Source organism: Echiichthys vipera, assembly GCF_963691815.1.
Source record: "Echiichthys vipera genome assembly, chromosome: 19".
NCBI lineage: Eukaryota > Metazoa > Chordata > Actinopteri > Perciformes > Trachinidae > Echiichthys > Echiichthys vipera.
In genome coordinates, this window is record NC_139844.1 from 2,694,589 (window position 1) to 2,716,209 (window position 21,621).

Genomic DNA, 21,621 nt, shown 5'->3' on the forward strand with positions numbered 1-21,621 from the left:
ACAAGGTATCAGATGATTAACATCTTGATATGGTTCTTCTAGTTGACAAAGGTATCCTCTAACGGGATACCTAATAACCCCGCTACAGAGCAAGAGCGCGGTGTTGTGCCGTATTCAGCACCCCTGCCGTGAAATGCACCCCCTCGCATTATAGGTAATATTCTGGATCAGAAGGCTATTGTTTCGACCTATAGGAGTAGTTTATACACCGGTAACCCACAACGGTCAGAACATTGGTTACTTACAGTCTTTAAACTATTTTAAAGAGTTTAAAATCACAAACTTGGATAATAGCGAACACAAAACAACACCTTTTTGTATGTTCTGTGGAAATATACTGCAGCCATATTTACAAAATGAATTAAATGGATCTTTTGAGCAAGTTGAATGTATTTGACTTAGCGTTTCCTAAATATAATCCCAGTTTTTCTTGCAATTCATAGGTTCAAAAGTGTGTGCTTTTAATTGGGTTACCTGTAAATAAGCTACTCCTATAGTTCGAAACAACAGCCTTCTGATCCAGAATATCACCTGTAATGCCAGGGGGTACATTTCACGGCAGGGTTGCTGAATACGGCACAACACCTGTCCAACAGTGCGCACAGGCGCACACGGGTCACAGTGGAGCGCTGCTTCGGGTTGACTGCCTCCGTTATTCTTCTCCATACAGCGTTTTTATGGGCCCCTTTTATTCCACTCTCAAGACTGACAAAAAGCACATCTTTATTTTGCTCCATCTCGGATGTCAGGATGCCGATCTGTGCGTCGGAAAAGTTTATTTTCTTACAAGTGTTTCGTCTCTCCGTGTTTCTCTCCGTTAGCTGCCGCATTTATCAAGGCCCGCTCATTCGTACGCTGAGATTGGTCAGATAAATATCATAAATCAAACGTGGGTCCTTTCCTACGACCAATTCTGCGCTCAGATCTGCGCCCGTTTTCACGCAAGATTGATAAATGAGGGCCACTGTGTTCAAGACCAGTAATGCTGTTTTAAAGGCGATACGGAAACGTTACAGAAATAGTGGGAAGGACACCAGCTTCCACCATCCTTGCATCACTGAGTCGTATCTTCAGAGAATCACATGTTCATCTGCGCTGGCTCCCGACACGCCCCTCTGCCTCGTCACAAAGGTGTGGTTTGACATCCAGCTGTGTTTCCCTCGGCATGGCAGAGAGGGGAGCCGTGAGCTGGATGTGACATCTTTTGTCATCCAAAGAGAAAAAAACATGCCGTTGAATACGTCAGCTTAGCGCACAATCCTCAGACAAGAAATAATAAAGATCCGAATGAATTTATTATTGCCAGGCCCGGGTATCCTCTGTGTCCAGAGGAACACAGCAACATTTTAATAATAATGTAATATAACCCCTCTTCTGTCCTCATTAATGTAGCCTAAGTGTGTTTATTATTGTTTCTTTCATGTGGGTGTGTTGCGGGTTTACACCAACCACAGCCTCCGGAGCGCAGCTGTCAGTCGTCTCTCTGACGCCGGGCTGGAACTCACCAGATCATGTGGGTGACGGGGCATCGTTTTGAGAGCAGCCTGCAGGCTTACTGGGCTCTGTTGGTGCAGGACAGACGAGAATGGAGCAACATGTTGTCGTCTCCCAATGTCCCGAGCAGTGGTCGTAGCGAGCCACAAACTTTAAATCTCCGTCCATCAAATGCCACGATGATGGACATACCAGTATCGCTATCAAAATGTACAATTAATGGAAATGTTGCATTTCATTTTAAATAGTATGTTAATATTATGTGATGATCAGAATGAAAGGTTGACAATATTTGCTTTAATAAAAACGATTTAGGAAACTATCTGTGAACTTTGGTTCTTTGAAACCAAATTTCGCATCAACCTCTGGACACACACAAGTGGTAAGTAGTGCACTGGCCTTCTGAAATTATACTTTATATCACAGAAAGTAAGGTTAAGCCATCATCTCACTTCCCATCACTGATCAACTGCTGCCTGCGGGTCTCTATGGCCACGTTGCTTGTAACGATTTTAACTCTTAAACACATTAAAGTATTATTCATTTGTTAAATATTTCTATCTTTCATAGGTGATCATGGTATAAGCGGGATAATGCCCTTTGAGGTGTTCATTAACAGAAATGAATCGGACTTTGCGGAAGCAACCGATTCACGCCTCTGCGTCGTCCGATTCATTTCTGTTAATGAACACCTTTTCGGGCATTATCCCTTACCTCATCTTTATTTTAAAAATTCTCTTTTTTTTAATTTTCTCCCTGTGGTATGTATTTTCCTGGGTATCGGTTTCGACTTTGAAATTCTAGTATTGTGACAACCTTGTTAATGAAATTTTCATTTTGAAACGTGATCTTTTTTACAGTGTAGCCATGCATGCAAATATAGCTGCTGATTCATCCGGATGGACTAAGGGCTTTGTTTACATACCCATTGTTAACAGGATCAAATCTGCAGCTGCTATGAAAATGATTAAGACATGGAACCAGAGGCCACAGACAGTCCCTCTCGAAGTCTTCCTGTTCTCCAAATATATATCCCAGCTGGAGATGAAGGCTTTACTGGGTTGCCTTAGAGAAGTATATCATACAGACAGCAGGACACTTAAAGACTCAAAGACTGACTCGCCCACAGGATTTATGAACAAGATTTAAACCTGGATTATCACTGCCCTGTAACTGCCATATACAGTTTCACTTGACACACAATAACTAGCTCCATGTATCAAAAGTGCACAGGACCACAGACCATTTGGCTGTAAATGTTTACGTAATGGCAAAGAGATTAGCTCATCTCGTAAAACAATGAATAACAAATTGCTGCTTTCATCTTTCAAATTCCAGGCTGTTGATTTTTTGTCCCAGAAGTTGATATAAATAAACTCCCCCTAACGCAGTAAAGATTATATGACTTGTATTCTTTGTTTATGAATGTTTTAAGATCATCTTCATTTTGTTCTCTGGGAGATTTAAATCGTTCTATTTTCTAAGGAAATATAATTTGTTGGAATCTCTCTCAACTCATTAAATTTGTCACATTAACTAACAAAACAGGTCATGCATATGTAAGGAGCCAAAACTGCTACCACAATATTTGGGCTCATTAATACAGCATTTAGTTGTTTTTCCCTCTTCCAACCATTAGAACCGAAGGCTCGACGGAGACATCCATATTCATGATTATCAGGAAAGATAAGAGACAGGCTATGGACCGGGGAGATGAAAGAGCTACCTGTGGCAGGTGAAGTGGAGAGGAGTGACTACTGATAGCGCCACTCGACTTCAGTCTTGGCATTGACACTCAACCCGCTCTCTCAATCTTCCTCACAGACAAAGAGAAGGTGAGCGTCAGCCCACGCACATGTGCACACACACACACACACGCACACATACACACACGCTTTTATTCTAGCATTTCCATGGCCACGGTAAGCAGAGATAACGTCTCATTTTGCTCGTGCCACACTGATTTGGGTCCCAGGTGCCACCCACCAAAGCGGTGATTTCTTGGCAACAAGTGACGAAAGGAAATTAGATAGACTGACCCTAGATCTGTGTGACCTTTGTATTTTGTGGGGTTTTTTTAGACACTCACTAGCCTGCAAGCCTTTTCTTTCTCCCCCTAAAGGCCTCAGCATGCTTCAAATAGGGCTGTCATGGTGAAGGGATTTCCCCTGCAGTGATTCATGCGGTATTATTGCATCTACATATGGTATGTAGATTGATGCATAAGCCAAATTTCACAAGCACGAGTTCCGCCCGGAAACTTTTAGCTGTTGGCCATTAGCAAAAGGTGCTGAGATTAGCAAGTGGATTGGTGAGTCTGTCACACTATAACAAGCACAAATGACATACACATATGTGATGCCCCCATGGCTGGCATATTTATAGGTCTGCCGCAATTAGTCGTCATAATCGTCAACAACATCAATATTTTGAATCGACACAACATTTTTAATTTTTAAAAATCTTTCAGTACATTCCTGTCAGTGTTTCCCTTAGATTTATTCTGCAGCAGCAGTGCTGATGAAAGCTCACATGATCATTAATATCCTCTGCTCTTATGTTTTACCAAGTGGCAACATACACATTTTTAATGATGACGTATACAGTTTGTCAAAATATAATAAACATAAATGAAACAGTCAATTAGATGTTTCGGAAAAAACGACACATAATCGACAAATCGATAAAATAGTCGATAGATGAAACGATAGTAGTTAGTGGCAGCCCTTGTTTTTAGCGGTATTGCAATATTGCGGGTATCACGGCAGCTCTAGTTTCAGGAGGCTTGTCGGATCATCTAACATCTGAAACTCTAATCCAACGTGTGCAGAGTTGTTAAAGTCGGCAGGGTTAGAACTACTCTCAAGCTTTGAGGAGAGACTGTCTGAAAGTGGTCATGTCAAGACTACAAAGACAGAGTTCTTGGAGAGAGATAAAGACAGGTATCTATTTTTAGGCACACTGAACCTCTCTTCTCTTTTTTTCTTCTGCCTTGGCGTCACTTTGTTTCTCTGAACAAGCTCTGTCTGGACTCGGGAGTGTGAAACTATGCCCCCACTTCACCTACAGCACCGATTTGTGCTGCAGTCTGAGCCCTTCACTGTCTGTCTGTCTGTCTGCTCATCCATATAGCTCAAGGGCTTGTCGCTCTGCCTCTTCTTTTTACTCTTTTACTCTTTTTTCTGTCCCTCCCTGCCCCACTCTGTCTTATCTTTCCATGTTCTCTCCTCTCACCCCTCCTCCCAGTCAAGTTTCATTTCACGGATTAGCCTGCCAGAGCCCCCACAGCCTGAAACGTCTCAATCACTTTCTAGCTTCCCTCCAACGCTGCCACTGTGACCAAGCATGGTTGTCTGTGTGTGTGTGTGTGTGTGTGTATTTTTGTTGTTGCGCATAAATACGGAACATGTGCATGCATGGTTTGTGTTTCTAGTTACATCATTTGCATGCCAACACGGAACAGATTTTAAATCAGAACCTGAAATTCAGTGGACTAAACAAAGGACTCCAATGTGCAAAACTAGTGAGAGAACAGTCTTCAGCTGCACAGATGTATCCTTTACATCTAATAAACTGCCTTATAGAAAACATTGTTAAGCAGCATATTTTCTTTAGGTCATGTTTCAAAGCCCATCTCCATTCTGTGCAATTGTGAGACCTGCATAATTCCAAGCTTAGGATGGAAGAATCCTGCGCTTATCGGCCTTGAGAGGTGCTGAGGGCTGCCTTAACCCTCCACAGTCTATTAGCTGGCTCTGCTCTAATTGGAGAGCAGTGAGGAGAGGGGCGGCAGGGGTGAACGGTATTCAAATCGCCCATGAGGTAATCTTCACTCTACAAATGTGTGCCGTGACCCCATGACCTAGCCTCTAATGATGTGGCTACAGCAGAACCTGTATAAAGGAATCCATGCAGAAGACGAGAAGCTCGAAGAAGGGTTTTTTTTTTAGCTGAAAGGTCTCTGACTGCTGCTGTAATAAACAACATTTCAATACTACTTCAGTGCCACATCAAACTCAATAATGGATTTGAAACTCGCACAAAGGGTTGCTAGCTAAAATTCCATTTCAGCCTGTGGAGGACATGACCCATGTAGAAGAGTAAAAATTAAAAGAAAGGTTCTCTAACACTGTGTTAAAACAATAAACTATTTGTATGGACTCTTCCAACTACGGTGTGGAGAAAAAACCATCAGCAATTTTCATAGACTTTACATCTGCATGATGACGGTCACCTTTTTAATAACCTTCTTTCACATGAAAAATATATATATATTTTTTTAAATATCCGCGTCAAAAGCCTTCTTACCTTTGAAATAACTGTCAATTAATATATAACCAAAACAATAAAATTACAGGAGACCATTCAAGATCAATGCCTACCTTAACCTCTAACCGTCACTATTTGAGTTCAATGATTAACCGTTCGAAAAAGATGGTTTAACAAATCTTGGATTACCAACTAGACACGGCCACAACTAGGTCTGAAGGGACAAGAAACTTGAGCAGTCACACTATCAGACAGGTTGAAACAAGCCAACAGTTTAGCCAGATTATCTAATAGTGAGTGTGGATGCACCCAAACATGTCAGTTGTAATCCCATTCAAAAGGAAAACTGCATGGAAGTATAGTATAATGCCTGAAGATGAAACTGTAGATTAAAGTTGAATTCCCTTCTAAGTGAATCCAGGCATGAGTTCAACACTGGTTGTGATATCTGGTAACATCACTAGCTCCTATATTCTGCAGGCCTTTCACAGTCCCCTAGCAACTCCAGGCACGATGGACCCTCTGTCGGACGTCAACTTGTTGAGTTGGCAAATTTTTAAAGGGCGCGGCGGGGGTCCGGGAGGAGTAATCTACTGCTCACCACTGCCCTTTTCAGCCTGAATCTTGTACCAGTACTGCTCACAGCTGTTGTATGATTGATGCCCACTGCCCAACCTGTCAACAACTCCTCTCTGTGTCTTGCCTTGGGAGAAAAAGGCTCTCCACTGCCGTCCCCATATCTCTCATTTTCTTACAATTTTGCATTTGAATGGCATGGACAAACATTAAAAAAACAAAAGCATTTCTTCCTCCCATCCCCTCTAACATCATACCGCATGGGACACAATGCATCTGGATCTATGTTTTTGGAACTTCTTCCCCCATCTTTATTCAGCGTGGATTTGGCTTTTCATGTCCACACATTACATCTTCATCTCATTTCCTCATAGACACATTCTTAATCTCCATGTGCCAGAGATCCATCTCACTGTTTTGCTAAGGCCTACGATATGGTAGCTTTACAAACCCCTATTTAAAAAAATCTGTCAATCAAGCTATTTGTTCAGGCAGTGCAAATTCATTTTCAATTACTATTCACTTCTGGTCTGGATAAGGCTTGAAAATAGGAAATCACAGCCACTATTGGTCACACTGACTTAATCCGTCGCTGAATGAGGAAAGGCACGTACAGAAAGCTGTGCAAAAATTGTGCTGGGTGAATGAGGAGGAGGGCAAAGCTATTCATACGAGTTAAAAATACATATTTACATATAATGGTATGGGGTCATCAAGTGTAGACCCGAAGTTAATGAAAATGAATAATGGAAAGTGTACATTAGGCAACTTCAGTAATTACTACATCACTTGGCCAAGGTGATTACCCAGAGGGGAACAGCCAGAGGACACTGCAAAGAAGTGGGAACTTTCTCCTGTTCTTGCCACTGCATGTGAGCCCTGCCCTTGATCAGTAGGAGATGTTGGAGTGAAGCGTTAACGTCTGATTAGGATGGTTGGAGAAGTGAATAATGGACCTGTCTTTTACAACATGATATGTATGGTGGCATATCTGCTACACAGAGAGATTGGTGGTTGGTGGTCATAGGCTGTCCGCAAATTGACTTAGCCTGAGTAATGTCATTTGTTAGACCGCAGTTGACCCCCAACCAGCACCAGCAGTGAGTCCAAATTGTTTTTTTCAAGGTTCCATTACTTCATGTATTTGTTATTGGTGTTGTAGCCAGAACTGTCACTCCACACTCCATTTTTTCATCATTATTTTTTAGTTGTGTGTAGCTACTTCATTTTTGCTGTACATTTTATTAATAGGCCTGTCATGATAACAACTTTTGCTGGGTGAAGAAATAGTCCCAGAGATTATTTTTAGAAGCAATAATTAAGCAATAAAGCCGTTTTGAGATCATTTTCAATTGATTTAATGATAATGGCATAATAATGCAAGTACAACCTTTAAAGATCAATAAACGTTTGTTTCTAAAGAATATTTAACACTAGAGATGGAAAACATTTTAAATATCCAAAATAAATAAACAAAACAACCAAAACCAATAAATCAAATGGACTTTCAGTCCATTGGAACACATTGGAGCATTTAGTTGCTACTGTTTTAAAAGAAATGTGACACAGCGGCTCGCTTAGGTGAAGTGGTTCACTGTGGTCATTCGGTTTGAACCTGAAGGGCTCCCACATGGCAGCTGTGGGGTTCACTTTGAAACCAATTCCATCTTTGTTTTTATTCCTCCAAATCTCAACTAGGGTGTCCTCTAACCTGCTCCTCACAGGGCTCTCCTGCTGCACTCTGGGTAACTCCAGGGGTCCACTTACCCACACACAGAGACCGTGCTGCTGACAAGTGACTGACACAACACAAGACCAGGGTTAACTTCTCATTACACTGAGGAAGAGAGAGGGCTCAGTTGAAACAGTTGCACCGCAGTGAAAACTCTGCTCCTCCAGTCTCTGTGATAGAGGGACACCAGGAAAACACAGGAAAAATGGAAATCATCACTACTGGAAAAGTTATCGAGCTCATTAAAAGTTATCATGCGATTAATTGATTTATTGCTTATTGCAACAGGCCTAGGTATTAAATAACAAAAGTATGCTTGGACAATACTAAAATGTGATTTTAGTCTGAATACCATCATTTAAAGAATATCTGAATAGAATATACGTATATCTGTATATGCTCAAAACCCGATTAAAACAAGTAAATAGTATGTGATGAAATTTGGAAATTGGATCCTTCTGTGGGGTACATAAATTCAGCCCACTGTAAGGCCAAAGGAAATTGGCCCGTTCATGCAGTCCAGCTCATGCACCAAGGCCAGTTTGAGGCAGACTTAAAAACTGAGCACAGTAATGTTTCAAGCAAGGTTAATATTGTAATGACAGATAATGCTTGTAGGAATCCATAGCTCATTAACAGTGGGAGGAAAAACTTTTATTATCCAAGTTTAGATTTTTGACTTGCAACCCTTTATTCACCCACTGTTTTAATTCAAATGTGTTTTTCCTGATAATATATTTTCACTCATATAATAAACCTAGACAAAGCAGAAACATTTTTTTCCACGATACTTGAATGAAAGACTGAAAATGTCTTTAAATAAATGGAAAGAGTTTTGCGGACAGTCAGAGACAATGCTCTGCAGATCTGCTTTAAAGACGCACATAAATGACAAATATTTTTTTAATGATATTTACAACATTAGTTCCAAACTCTGATCCGTATAATCTTTTCTTTGATTCTCTGATTTAATGCATAGACAAGCCAATGCAGAGCTTGTGACATTCTACTACACACACACACACACACACACACACACACGTTAGAGATTCTGATTTAGCCTACTTTGAGTGTTCAGGGAAATAGCAGCACTGCTCAGGATGTGAACAAGGCGTGCTGATTTTCCTGCATATGCGTATCTGTTTTTGTTGTTTGTAATCAACAGAAAATGCTACAAAATAAATTGTTTTAATTTATCTGCGTTGCTTCGTACAGTAATAAATATGTCAAAACAAAAAAAAAGGTGACAAGGGTATGTATGTAGCAACCAGAAGCCTGTGGAGTCTAGTGATACATTATCAGTAGAACGAAGGCACACAGATAAGGTGCAAAGATTATGTTTAGGGGTGCTGTTTACCTCCAGAGATAAAGGAGTGCGAACATTGCCCTGCTGGGGTGTGACACTCCCCCTGCACAGTAGCTGAAAGCAACAGAAAAAAAAACATCCAGGAGTAAGTTTGTTTGAGAATGAATTTGGTGCAAATCAGCCCCACCATTCAGACTGAATCCCCCCGCCTGTGTAAATAAGCCAGCAATGGCTGTCACATAACTGTTACACTGGTCAGGACAAATGAAGACACAGGGAGCTGCCTAGGCTGCCGCGGCTGGCTGTAATTGCAATCTTTCAGACGGGAAGTGGCAAATTGCCTCTCTCATCCTTAGCAACCAGCTAAGACAGAAAACAGACATGCAAGCCTGCAAACATAATTATAATGACATGCTGGGAGAGAGAGGAACTGCTATGGAACACATCTGGGGCTTTCATGAGAACACAGCAGACTGACTGAACAGGTTTGAAGTGGGCTCGGAGTGTGTTTTTTCCCTTGCATGTGTGCCTGTTTGAATTCAGATCCCATCAAGTGATCTGTGCTGTGTTTATCTAACAGCGGCACAGGCAGACTTACTTGTGCAGGCCACAGACGGAGGGTCAGAGAGTGCTCGGTAGTAACCGTCCTCGCAGTCGCAGCGCCAAGAACCCTCGCGGTCGTTGAAGCTGTGCGCCGGACAACGAGAGCACTGAAGGTCCTGGGAGGAAGACTTGTAGAAACCACGACTGCACGCTGTAGAAGGAAAAAAAGAATGGGGCCAAGGAAAAGAGAAGAGGACAAAGACAAAAAACAAGGTTATAAACTGTGTCTGCAGAGACAGTATTATGCGGGGTAATTTATGAGTTACCCCAAATCACTGCATAATGGAATTTATTAAAATAAAAAACAGGTGGTGCGGAGTACTCAATTTTACAGTTTGTCATGTTCAGTTTTTTGAATAAAAAGATGACTGAATAGGGCAAAACCCCTTAAAATAATTCAAGGTCACAGATTTGAGAATTTCCATGTCAATAAGCTCTGAACAGACCCATGAAATGTGGTTTTCCCTCCAAACGTAAATCATTTGAATAATTGTTACAGTTAAAATTATACTTCTTTTTACCAAAAAAATCTAAGTTTAGATAAAATACTTATTTGTGGAGCAGAGTTTCATCTCTCATGTCCCATTAACTATCTGGCAATTAGTTACGTGACCCCAGAAGAGAAATCCGGGTTTCTAGGTGGAGAGGACAGCATGAAATGTAATTCTAGGGATACAAAGTAAAACATTTTTCAACTGATGTAAACATCCATTTTTTAAAGTTTAAATTTATAATCTGCAAGATTATCATGTGGCTAATTGTCTGTTAACTTCTATCACAGAGTGAGTTAAAACGATGGTGATTGATCATATGACCCACTAATGAAAGCACTTGTTGCCTCTTTGCTGAGAACGGCTGTAGTGGTCAATGTTGACTGCTGTCCTCTCTCAGTGTGTCAAATACTGGCGCGCTGGGAGACTTGCTCACGCACTTCCTGTAGGCACACGGCCACAACACTCCTCTCCACACCTGTTGTTGTTCTTGCTATCGTTTCAGTCTGGTTAAAACTGGTTAAATCTGTGGTTAAATCACCACCACAACATCGCTTTCTACTTTGAAAAAACTGAAGGTTGACACAGAAAACCATCAATTCAACAGTGAATGGACAGAGAAGTATTAGCCTATAACTGTCACTGTAAAGCCTGTGTGTTTACTCTGCAACCAGTGCATATCAGTGGGAAGCAATTGGTAAAGTAACTAGTAATTTAAGTTATCAGATAAATGTAGTGGAGTAATAAGTAGAATATTTCCACTGAATTGTAGTGGAGTAGAAGTATAATGTAGCATTAAGTACTGGGTTTAAAAAACAAGAGCCTCAAAACTTGTACTTCAGTAATTCAGATATATATTTTTATATTGCATATTTATAGAGAAATTTTAAGATAAATTAATATACCTTTATATAATACCATTACCGTCTATGCATCAGATTATATTGTAATATAAATTTTAGACCATACCGTACAGCCCTATAAATAAATAAATCTCTGTGTAGCAATAAATAAATCCATCAATCTTCGTTTCATTTTAGCCAGGGTTCCTATTCTTTTCATGACATCAATTTTCAGAACTTTTACAAGTGATGATGATCTAGCTGGTATGGCAGACAAAGATTACCCAATATGTTTGTATGCGATACATTAACGCACATCTTTGGAAGTTTATCTCTTTTTTTGCATGTATTTCTTTTATACTTACTACATACTGTAAAAAAAACAAATAAAAAAACGTACCATTACCAGTGTTTGATGCACATACAGTTTGGCTCCCATTCAGTGTTTTTCACCCCAACTTCACATTCATAATCCAACTCTCAACACATTTGAAAAACCATTGCTCCGACTGAACCAAACATGCTTACGTTAACCAGTTTAACATTATTGAACAGTTTAACACAAGTTAGAAAGAAAGCAACATTAATCTAAAAACAAAAACAGCTACCAGCCAGCATTGACTAATATTTACATTTGAGCACTCATGCTTAGCTAACAAAAACACAACCATTCTAAGTTTCAAGTGATTATACGTTGAAGAAATCATAATTATGATCTCCTACCTACACTGGTCCTTTAACTTGTAACGTTGTCTAAACTGCATGAGCTACCAAGTGATGTGACATAGGGGTGTGTTTAATGTTTCCACAAAATAACAGCCTATTCAAAATACTCTTATCCATAAACTACCAATTGAATATTAATATGATCCTAAACATAACTTCAGATGGCAATGACAGTCAGCTTGGCAGTAAGTGAGCCGCCGCTGACACCGAGACCCGAAGGGCCGAACGGCGTGAGCCGACACCGGGACCTGAGGGGCCAAACGGCGTGAGCCGACACCGGGACCTAAGGGGCCGAACGCCTTGAGCCGACACCGGGACCTGAGGGGCCAAACGGCGTGAGCCGACACCGGGACCTAAGGGGCCTAACGCCTTGAGCCGACACCGGGACCTGAGGGGCCGAACGCCCTGAGCCGGCACCGGGACCTGAGGGACCTTTTGATCTTTTAGTTACCAACATGCCACATAAATATTCAGCTACAGCAGTTTTTGCCAATGATATGAGTGACCATTGTGTGACCGGTGCTGTTAGGGACTTTGTTGAACAAGCTTTTCTTCATGATCTTTATCATTTTAACTGGGATTGTATTTTATAATTGATGATTTAAATCTTGCTTGGGAATATTTTTATGGCAGTTTTAGTTATTTTATGGACAAACATGCTCCTCTTCGTCGGTTCAGGGTGAAGGGATGAGTGGGCCCCTGGTTCACTGCTGAACTTACAGGTCTCTTACACAGGAGAAATCAGCTCTGGGCCAATGCAAGGAAGTCTGGGCTTGAGGCGGACTGGCTATTTTTCCGGCAAGCACGTAACAGCTGCACCAGCGCTATTAGGGTAGCTAAACTAGAGTACTATTTATCACAGACCACAGACAACTTAAACGAACCCAGGAAATCTTGGCATACCATACAATCTCTTTCAGCCGATACCTGCTCTTCAGAGCTGCCTCCCAATATTGTTGTTGACTCCATCCCTATATCTGACAAATCTGAGATGCTAAACTGTTTTAACAAACATTTCATAGCCTCCAGCTCCTTGTTTGATTCCTCGCGTGATGTTGACCCAGCTACTCAGTCCCTCGTCAGCCCTGCCACAGGTAGCCAGGATTTCTCTTTCTCCCCCTTCTCTGTTAAAGAGGTTCTTATGGCCTTAAAAGACCTAGATCCTCAAAAATCAGCAGGTCCAGATAACCTCCCCCCTTACTTCTTACTTTTGTCTCCGCACATAATAGCTCAACCGGTATCTCACATTTTTAATCTTTCTATCCAGAGCAACATTATTCCTGAAGTGTGGAAACCTCCTATGTGCTCCCTCTCCTGAAAGGGGGAGACCGCACTTTATTGGATAATTACAGACCCATCTCTAAGCTCTCTATTTTAGCAAAAGTGCTTGAAAGGCTGGTGAATGACCAGGTCAAGGATTACCTGAGCCTGAACAATATTTTATCACCTTTTCAATTAGGAAACAGCATAGTACTGCAACTGCTGCCATTAAGGTGATAAATGATATGTTGGTAGCCATGGATGCCAAGCAATATTGTGCAGCTCTTTTTCTAGATCTTTCAGGATTTTGAGTCAGCGACTGACCACCATTGGATTGTCAGACCATGCAGTTGGCTGGTTTTCTAACTACCTTTCCAACCGTTAACAGTGTGTGCAGTCCGATGGCCTTTGCTCCAAGTTCCTAAACACTGTAAACGGTGTGCCGCAAGGTTCTGTCTTAGGACCAACTCTCTTCACCATCTATATAAATGAGGTGGGCCAGAATATTAATGCATCTGTACATCTTTATGCTGACGACACCGTTGTCTATTGTTGTGCATCTTCTGTTGACCAGGTGTTCACTGACTTGCAGTCTGCTTTTGACACCATTCAGGCGCAATTATTCCAACTTAGGCTAGTTCTAAATGCAGGTAAAATCAAGATGATGTTCTTTTCTAATAAAAGGAAGGTACCTGCTGTTCTACCCAGTATTATGTCTGCTCAGGGTATCCCCATTGAGTCTGTGGCCACTTGCAAACATCCAGGCATCACAGTGGATGCTAGCCTTTCTTTTAAATGTCATGTTGACCAGTTACCGAAGAAATTGTGGTTAAAGCTGGGGTTTTTCTTCAGAAATAGAGCCTGTTTCTCTTTTAAAGCCAGAAAACGTATTGTTGCGGCCACTTTCTTGCCACTCCTGGATTATGGGGATGTTGTATGTATAAATGCCTCTGCTCACTCCCTGCAACTGCTGGATGCCGTATATCACAGGGCCTTGAGATTCATAACTGGCTGTAAACCCCTCACACAGCACTGTACATTGTACTCTCTCACAAACTGGTCTTCACTTTCCATGCGCAGAACCACTCACTGGTATCTATTTATCTATAAATCCGTTATCGGACTGCTCCCATCTTATTTGTCAATGTATCTGGTACAGAAACAGTCCGATCGCAGCCTCAGGTCCTTGGACTTCATCTCGTTTACCATCCCGTCAGTCCGTACTGAACATGGCAAGAAGGCATTGTCCTACGCTGCGCCTGCAACCTGGAACAAGCTCCAGCAGAGGCTGAAGCTGTCCAGCTTTATTTCTTTAGGGGACTTCAAACTGCTTGTAGGAAGGCTGTTGAGACAGTCTGTGGGGGTCTGCACTTGTACATAACTTAACTTGTTCTTTGCCCTTTGCAATTTGTACTGTATTATTTTACTGTTTGTGTTCTGTGTTGTGTCTCCTGTATGTTCAGTTAGTCTGTAACTTTGTGTTTTGCTTCTGCCTACCTGAACAGGTCTCTCTTGCAAATGAGAGCCTGTTGTGCGAAGCTCTAATAGATGGCCTAGTTGTTCATTTTAAGCTAAAGGAATATAGGAGAATGTTGAAATAATTTTCCAGGATAAATTGAAGATTTTTCAAGACATTTAACTCTTTTCCATTTCTGGAAATTGGTTAGTTGTTCAAAGAATTGTAACCAAGATATGTACTAAGCAGAAACTAAGCGGTCAGTAATGGGTTAAAACAAAATCAATTATACCCAACCTTAACAAGAAATGAAATACATACCTTGAATTCCCAGTTTCTATTTAGTAAAACCCAGCTAAGTCAGGTTCACACAGCATCATATTCACTGATGATCCCAGCAGTCAATACAAATCACTGAATGTCTCCAGGTGATATTAGTCCTGTGCAAACACAGTCTGAAGTTGTCACTTCACACGTGAAATCTCATGATAAAGAGGGCATGCCAGAGCAAACCATTGTGTTCACATCTTGAAGCAGACATTATTTGACTGAACGTGCCCCCTCTGGCTTCATAACGTAGACTGAGCCATGAAAAAGCACCGCAAATCTCATGCTGAGGCATTTACTCGGAAGAAACTACAACCTCTCACTTCTAGAGGTTAATAACAAGACAATTCTCATTCTGATGAATCCTCAGGTCGGTAGAGAGGTCCGACTTGTTTGTAACAAGTGCTATCTCCGAGAGGTAACATTCTTTAGCACAGCAGAGAGATAAGCATACATATTGAGCACAAGCACATGGATTATTTAAGCATTTACCACCTTTGACGAAGCCTGTAAACAAGCCGGATAGACTAATGTGATTCATCACTGCCTGTGTGCTAAGATAGTCATTTAACAACAACACTCTACACCCACATTATTCCACCAGCCACCCTCTTTCTAACGTTACAAATGATTCCCATGACAGCAAGTGATGACAAAGATGGAATGTAAATGGCAACAAAATACTGATTCATAGCAACCTCACTTTTAATCACAGGCATTTGTTGAGTTATTATTTAAAGGTTGAAAATGAAGAATCTTTATCAAAAGCTATATATATATATATATATATATATATATACATATATATATATATATATATATATATATATATCATTTATTTTTTTTATTCTTTTAAATAATACACCTGTGGGGCGTTTTGAGAGGTACAGAATGAAAGTATTGCTTTTCCATGAAAAAATATATTGAGTCTGAATTATTATTTAATAATTTTTTTGACACCCTTCTGTTTACATTGCACCAGCCAATAGTGCCCGGCATTGCGGGTTGCCAGGGTTGTGTGTTGTTGGGCACAGCTACTGTAGGCTGGCACTGGGTGAAATCGTTATTTGTCCCAGCAGCTGAGTGACCAGAGATGGGCAAAAACCAGAGTCAGTATAGGCCAAGCATTCACTCCATGGACTGAGATAAAGGAGTTCAACGGCATTAAAACACAATCCCAAACGGCTACGTTTTTCCTTGATCGCTAACATCATTTTCATCTTTACTTAGCTGGAACGGCTAATGCTAACGGATAACGCTAAATGTCAGTCAAACTCCTCTAATCCTTGTTTTTATAGTGTGATTTTCTGGAGGGGATGGGTTCAAACAGGCTCAAACAGACTCTGGTCTCCTGAAGGCTACTGGGCCGGGTCTGACCAACCTGGCAACAAGACTGGTGGAATTATTTTTTGTTGTTGCGAATACAATCTTGAGATAATAGATGGCGATGTTCTGCTCATTCTCCATATTCAACCTTTAAATACCAGTAAGAGTAAAATGTCTATTGCATAGGCTCTATAAAATATGGACACAGTATCTGAGACATCAACAGCCCCAATGGAATGAAATAGTACTTTTGGTATTTTAAGTAGGCGTGGCCTTGTTTCAAAGTCTAGTGACCATTGTGGATGGATGGAAAGTTATATGTGCATTATGTATTTATATATTCTTTTCCAAACATTAGCTATTTACACAGCTTGTTAGCCATATTTAGCATTACAAAAATTTGTTTTCTGAGATGTTTGTGAAAGCTGATGTTAGCTAAGCTGTGTTCCCAGATCTTGTGAGAGTTTGTTGCTGAGACAGAAACAGGTCACAAAGTTCTCCTCCCTTTAAGTGCCAGAATGTTCTGGAGATATGTGGCTTGGGAATTGAACTGGCTCGCTCCTTAACCGTCTCTGACTGCAGATTTTGGCCATCCTGCGAGGTTGCCAATTGTAATGTTCTGTTCTGGAGTGGTATGGCTGGGTACCTTTAAGGTATCGACTGAAATAACCCCGTACCAAGTGGAGTCGAAACTTTGCCTTTCAAAAGATACCTGCATTTGATCATTTTGTACCCAGATCTTTGTCTATAGGTATGGTTTTGGTTGCAGCCAATTACTGCTCTTGTGATTGGCCCACTACCACATCAGCTATAACCCATACCGTCTGTGTTGTGGTAAAGTCGAGCGTGTTGTATTTGACGGAGTTGGCAGTTCAGCGTCCCAAGATGCTTCCGTTTAGATGATGGGTATCAAATGATGTAGGGGAAAAAGCTATCAAAGAATTACTCTATTAGTATTGGTATTACCTTAAGCGTATTGGCATTGGCACTGGTACTGTCAACTATATCATGCCCTAGTTCTGGGTCTGGCTATTTAAACCTCAGAGTCAACTAATCCACAGTGACTGGCTGTGTGTGCAAAATAGAGCTTAGCCTGGTGAAAAGCTGCAAACCAAGCCACACGATTTCTTAAACAATCTGCAAGGAATCTATACTTTTGTGAATAGCTTTGCATACAAACTATCAAATTATACAAAAAATGCATTTTCCATGAGCCACTGGGGGAAATGAGCGATGATTGTTTTACCTTTCCAAGCCGGTAGTTGAAAAAAGAGTCATGAGGAGGCTGCTAGCAGTGGGTTTTGAATGCTGGCCATGCGAAACATATACAGTGCTTACTTATCATATTTAGCTTTTTTTTAGTATGTGTTCACTTCTGATGAGCGATAGCATTGACAAACAGCAAAGGAAACCATGTGTAGTTGCAGTGTCTGATACGCAGAATAAACACTCCCCCATGGATGTGGATAATGATACTGAAGGGCTTTCTCCAGCAGGTTAAAGAAGGGCTAGATCCCGTTTAAGACCCCGCTTTCTCTCACCATGCAGGGCTGTTTAAACAGCCTGATAAGCCAGTGTGCCTGTTTGTCTTTGGGTTTCTGAGAGCTCATCTGCTGGGTGGCCAGCATGTAGAGGGGGAAAGCCCGGCACGGACCGAGGCTATCTCCCGCAGCGATCACCAATCCAGTAGACAAGAGCATCCAAAGCCCAGATTAAAACAAACACAAGGTCGGGTGGGGGGCTATTGAAAGTAAACTCAACTCTACTGGATAAATTATTTACCACTTTTTTTCCCGTAACTTTTACAGTATTTTCGTTGGTTAAACTTGTGCTTTTTCTTCCTTGATGCCAATTGCAGTAACTAAACTCAGGGTACCGGCAGTTTACCAGTACCAGTGCTCTTTTTTAAAAGCTGTAAACGTCTGTATAATTCACATAAAGATAATTCACTTGCTAAACAGCATAGCTCTCCAAAGTGTGTTTAAACTCCAGCTGGTAAAGGCTTTTATTAAAAAGACATTATGTAGTTCCTTGTTTACTGAACCGTTCTCCTTTATCAAGCTTTATTGAACATTCAAAGCTTCAAAACAAAAACTTTACAGAGTAAGTCTAATTGCATTAATTTGTCAGGGTTGCACAAAAACACTACTCTCACACCAAGAGATGCTTTTTACCAGATTGAGCTACAAGCTAAGTAGCTAAATTAGCAGTCCCTGGACAGGTAGCACAAATGGTAGCTAAACATGAATGTCATTTTCTACAGTTTCACAGTAGAGGTCTATTACAAACAGAGACGTTTTAGAAGCCACAGAATTTCCCAATGTTAACTAAGCAAACGCCTCAGATAACTCATTTTTGGAATGCTAAATATGGCTGTAAAGAGCTAATGTTAGCAAATAATTCCAAATATAACTCTTCAGCCATCTATATGACGTCCACTACACTTTAAAATGAGACCACGCCAACTAAGGTGTATACCATTTCATTCCCTTAGTGTACCTTGAAGTACGTTATCTTTAGTTAAGAGAATCTTTGATACTACCTTCATATCAAATTCTTGCAAAGCACATGCAGGGAGTGGCATGGTATCAGCAGTAGCTTTATACATTGTTAGCTCATGGCAGAGAATTGACAAAAAAGAAAGCTGTTTAATGTGAGCAAAAAACCCCCCCCAAAAAACATGCTTTAATAAACTGGACTTTCTCTTTAAAGTTGTACTCCATAAGATTTGAGATCCCTTGCTTCTAGCGACCACTGTGGTGGTAAGATGTAACTGCAGGTGAGCCTGTTCTTTCAGAGCCTCCATCTTGTCACGTTCACAGTCACTATGTGTGTTGACAATTGTATTTTTTTTGCTCTTTTGTAAACTGCATTGAAACACATTCCTCTTTCTACTTCCAGTCAATCCCCTATATGTTCCCCTCTTAAATCCATACACACACATGTTCTAATCACACTTCTGCCTGTACTACAAGCCTGACTCAGAAGTTGGAATTTCCGATTTCCAATTACAAGTGAATGCAGCATAACCTTTAGTGAGGATCTGGGCCGACAGACCAACCGCTGTCAGCAGAGTCACTAACATGGAGGTGTATTTACATCTAGATAAGGAATGTCTCCACGGACACGGATATTGGAATACTCAGCAAAAAGGCAACAAGGTCTTTCATTAGTTGGTCACATGATCAATCACCATTGTTTTAACTCACTCTGTGATAGAGAGGAACTTAAAAGACAATTAAATAGATGAAAATCTTATGGAGTACAACTTTAACTGAAGCTCACAGGCAAAACAGTTCATTTTCCAGCCCATGCCTTTATCAATGTGTCTGACTGGGCTTGGCACCCGGAAATGTTTACAGAAGCATCAAGGCAGCAAATGAGGCCTCAAAAATCCAATGCCTGTATGACACAAGCAAGTGCTTCTGCAGCTCTCCCCACCACTGGCAGTGCATTGAGTGACAAGTACAAACACAGCCGTCCCGGCCCAGCATTCCTGTCCCAGCACAATGCTAACTGACTCACTGCTGGCGACTTTCCATTCCTGGCACCAGAAGCTGAAGAGACACCCTTACTCTGAGACACAGAGATGGGATGATAATGAGTGAGAGGTCCTTTGTCAACCATCACCTTGGCAACACTTTCTTTCTGAGTAGAAATATCTATAAAGCAATTACACCAAGTATCTTCATCCAGTAGCCTTCTAAACTGACAAGATGACTGACACCTTCCTGGAAAACACTGACACACAAACATGTTCAAACATTGTACAAAACACCACTCATTACTACTTTCAATGACTTTGACTAGAGGACTTACAGTCCAACATGTAATTACATTAGTAAGGATGAAGTGTATTAGAGTGACTCCTTAAAAAGAGGGCCCATTTACGCAAGTCTGGTCCTCTTCTGGCACAGATAAAGGCAGGATAATGGTTTGTGCTTGTTGACACAGGCCCGTTAAAAAAGGCACAGTGGCAGACAAAACAGTCGGCTTATTTACGACACAGAGAAATTAGTCAGTCCTGAGAGAAGCGGGTTGAGGTTAAGCAGAGAGGAAATAAACACAAGTCTTACATTCCAGCCAACTCCTCGGCAGGCTACAGAGCCAGCATCTGTAATTTCCCTTCCAGTGGTCAAGCACTTTCCCTCTGTGATGTGTAGGGGGGAAACGCTGGAGTCAGCCGTTTTATACGAGGAGCTGGAGAAAGGAGAGGTCCTCAAATAGTGGGATAGAGATAATCGGACTCTCCTATGACTATAGTGCCTCAATCACAGCACACACAGGCCCAGATAATAAAACAAATTCTCCTTATCACATGCAGACATGCATACACAAAAAAGGGGGAAACGGATTTCTGTATTTTTCTAAGATCTCAGTTTATTTCTTTTCCCTCCGTGCAGAGCTTCTTAACATTCTTGAATTACATCAGATTTTTCTCACACTTTGGCAGTGTCATGACACTCCGGGTGAGGGACACAGCGCCAGTGACTCCTTATGTGACATCCTGACATATCCCTTCCCAGCCAAAATAGAAAATAATTATTTCCCTTGTCTGGGGGGGGGGACGGCAAAGCACTTGGTGTTTTTTCCCTCACTTAATCTTGTGCCTTTGCTGTCGGATCAGATTCCAAATTTGACCTTTTCGGTTTTTGTGTAGTTTTCTGGCTTTCTATGTATTTGCTGGGGCTGTAAATGCCAACCTAAATACACATATGGCTTCAAGAGTCTGTAAAGTATTGAATCTGACAAAAGCAGACCAACAATGCTTTGTCAGAACTTTAGTCAGATTCAGCAGATGTACCGACAGTGCTGGGATAAAGCCTGAAATTGGGCCTATGCTGGTTGTCAAGCTAACCCTAAAGTTACCCTTGCAGAACTCTGATGCCCGATGTTGATCCATTGTCTGACAAAGCTGTCATCATCAGTCAGAGTTGATTTGCCACACCTTTAACTCTGGCAGCGGCCGACCAGTGACATTGACTTGACCAATCTGTTCCACTTCACAAGAGCTTTGTTGATGAAAACTTTAATACGTTTCTTCAACAGCGACATACAGCTAGCAAATAGTCAAGTCTAGTGAACTCCTCCAGAGTACCAACAAATTATGTTTATCTTTTCTTTTAGTAAAGGTTTCACCTCACAGTGCACATGCCTCTTTTATATTTTTCCCTGCATTTTCAGTTCCCTCCCGACACTATTTTTCAGAGGCA

The 21,621-nt window shown here is 41.2% G+C and overlaps 1 protein-coding gene across 1 annotated transcript in view; it reads right to left on the reverse strand.

The window, feature by feature from the left end:
* The window catches only part of epha7 (eph receptor A7), a 122,123-nt gene that overhangs the window by 78,792 nt on the left and 21,710 nt on the right, over positions 1 to 21,621 (reverse strand). Inside the window, exon 4 of the mRNA XM_083934059.1 lies at positions 9,976 to 10,131. Coding sequence (XP_083790185.1) covers positions 9,976 to 10,131 — 156 coding nt within the window. The remainder of the gene's footprint in view (positions 1 to 9,975; positions 10,132 to 21,621) is intronic.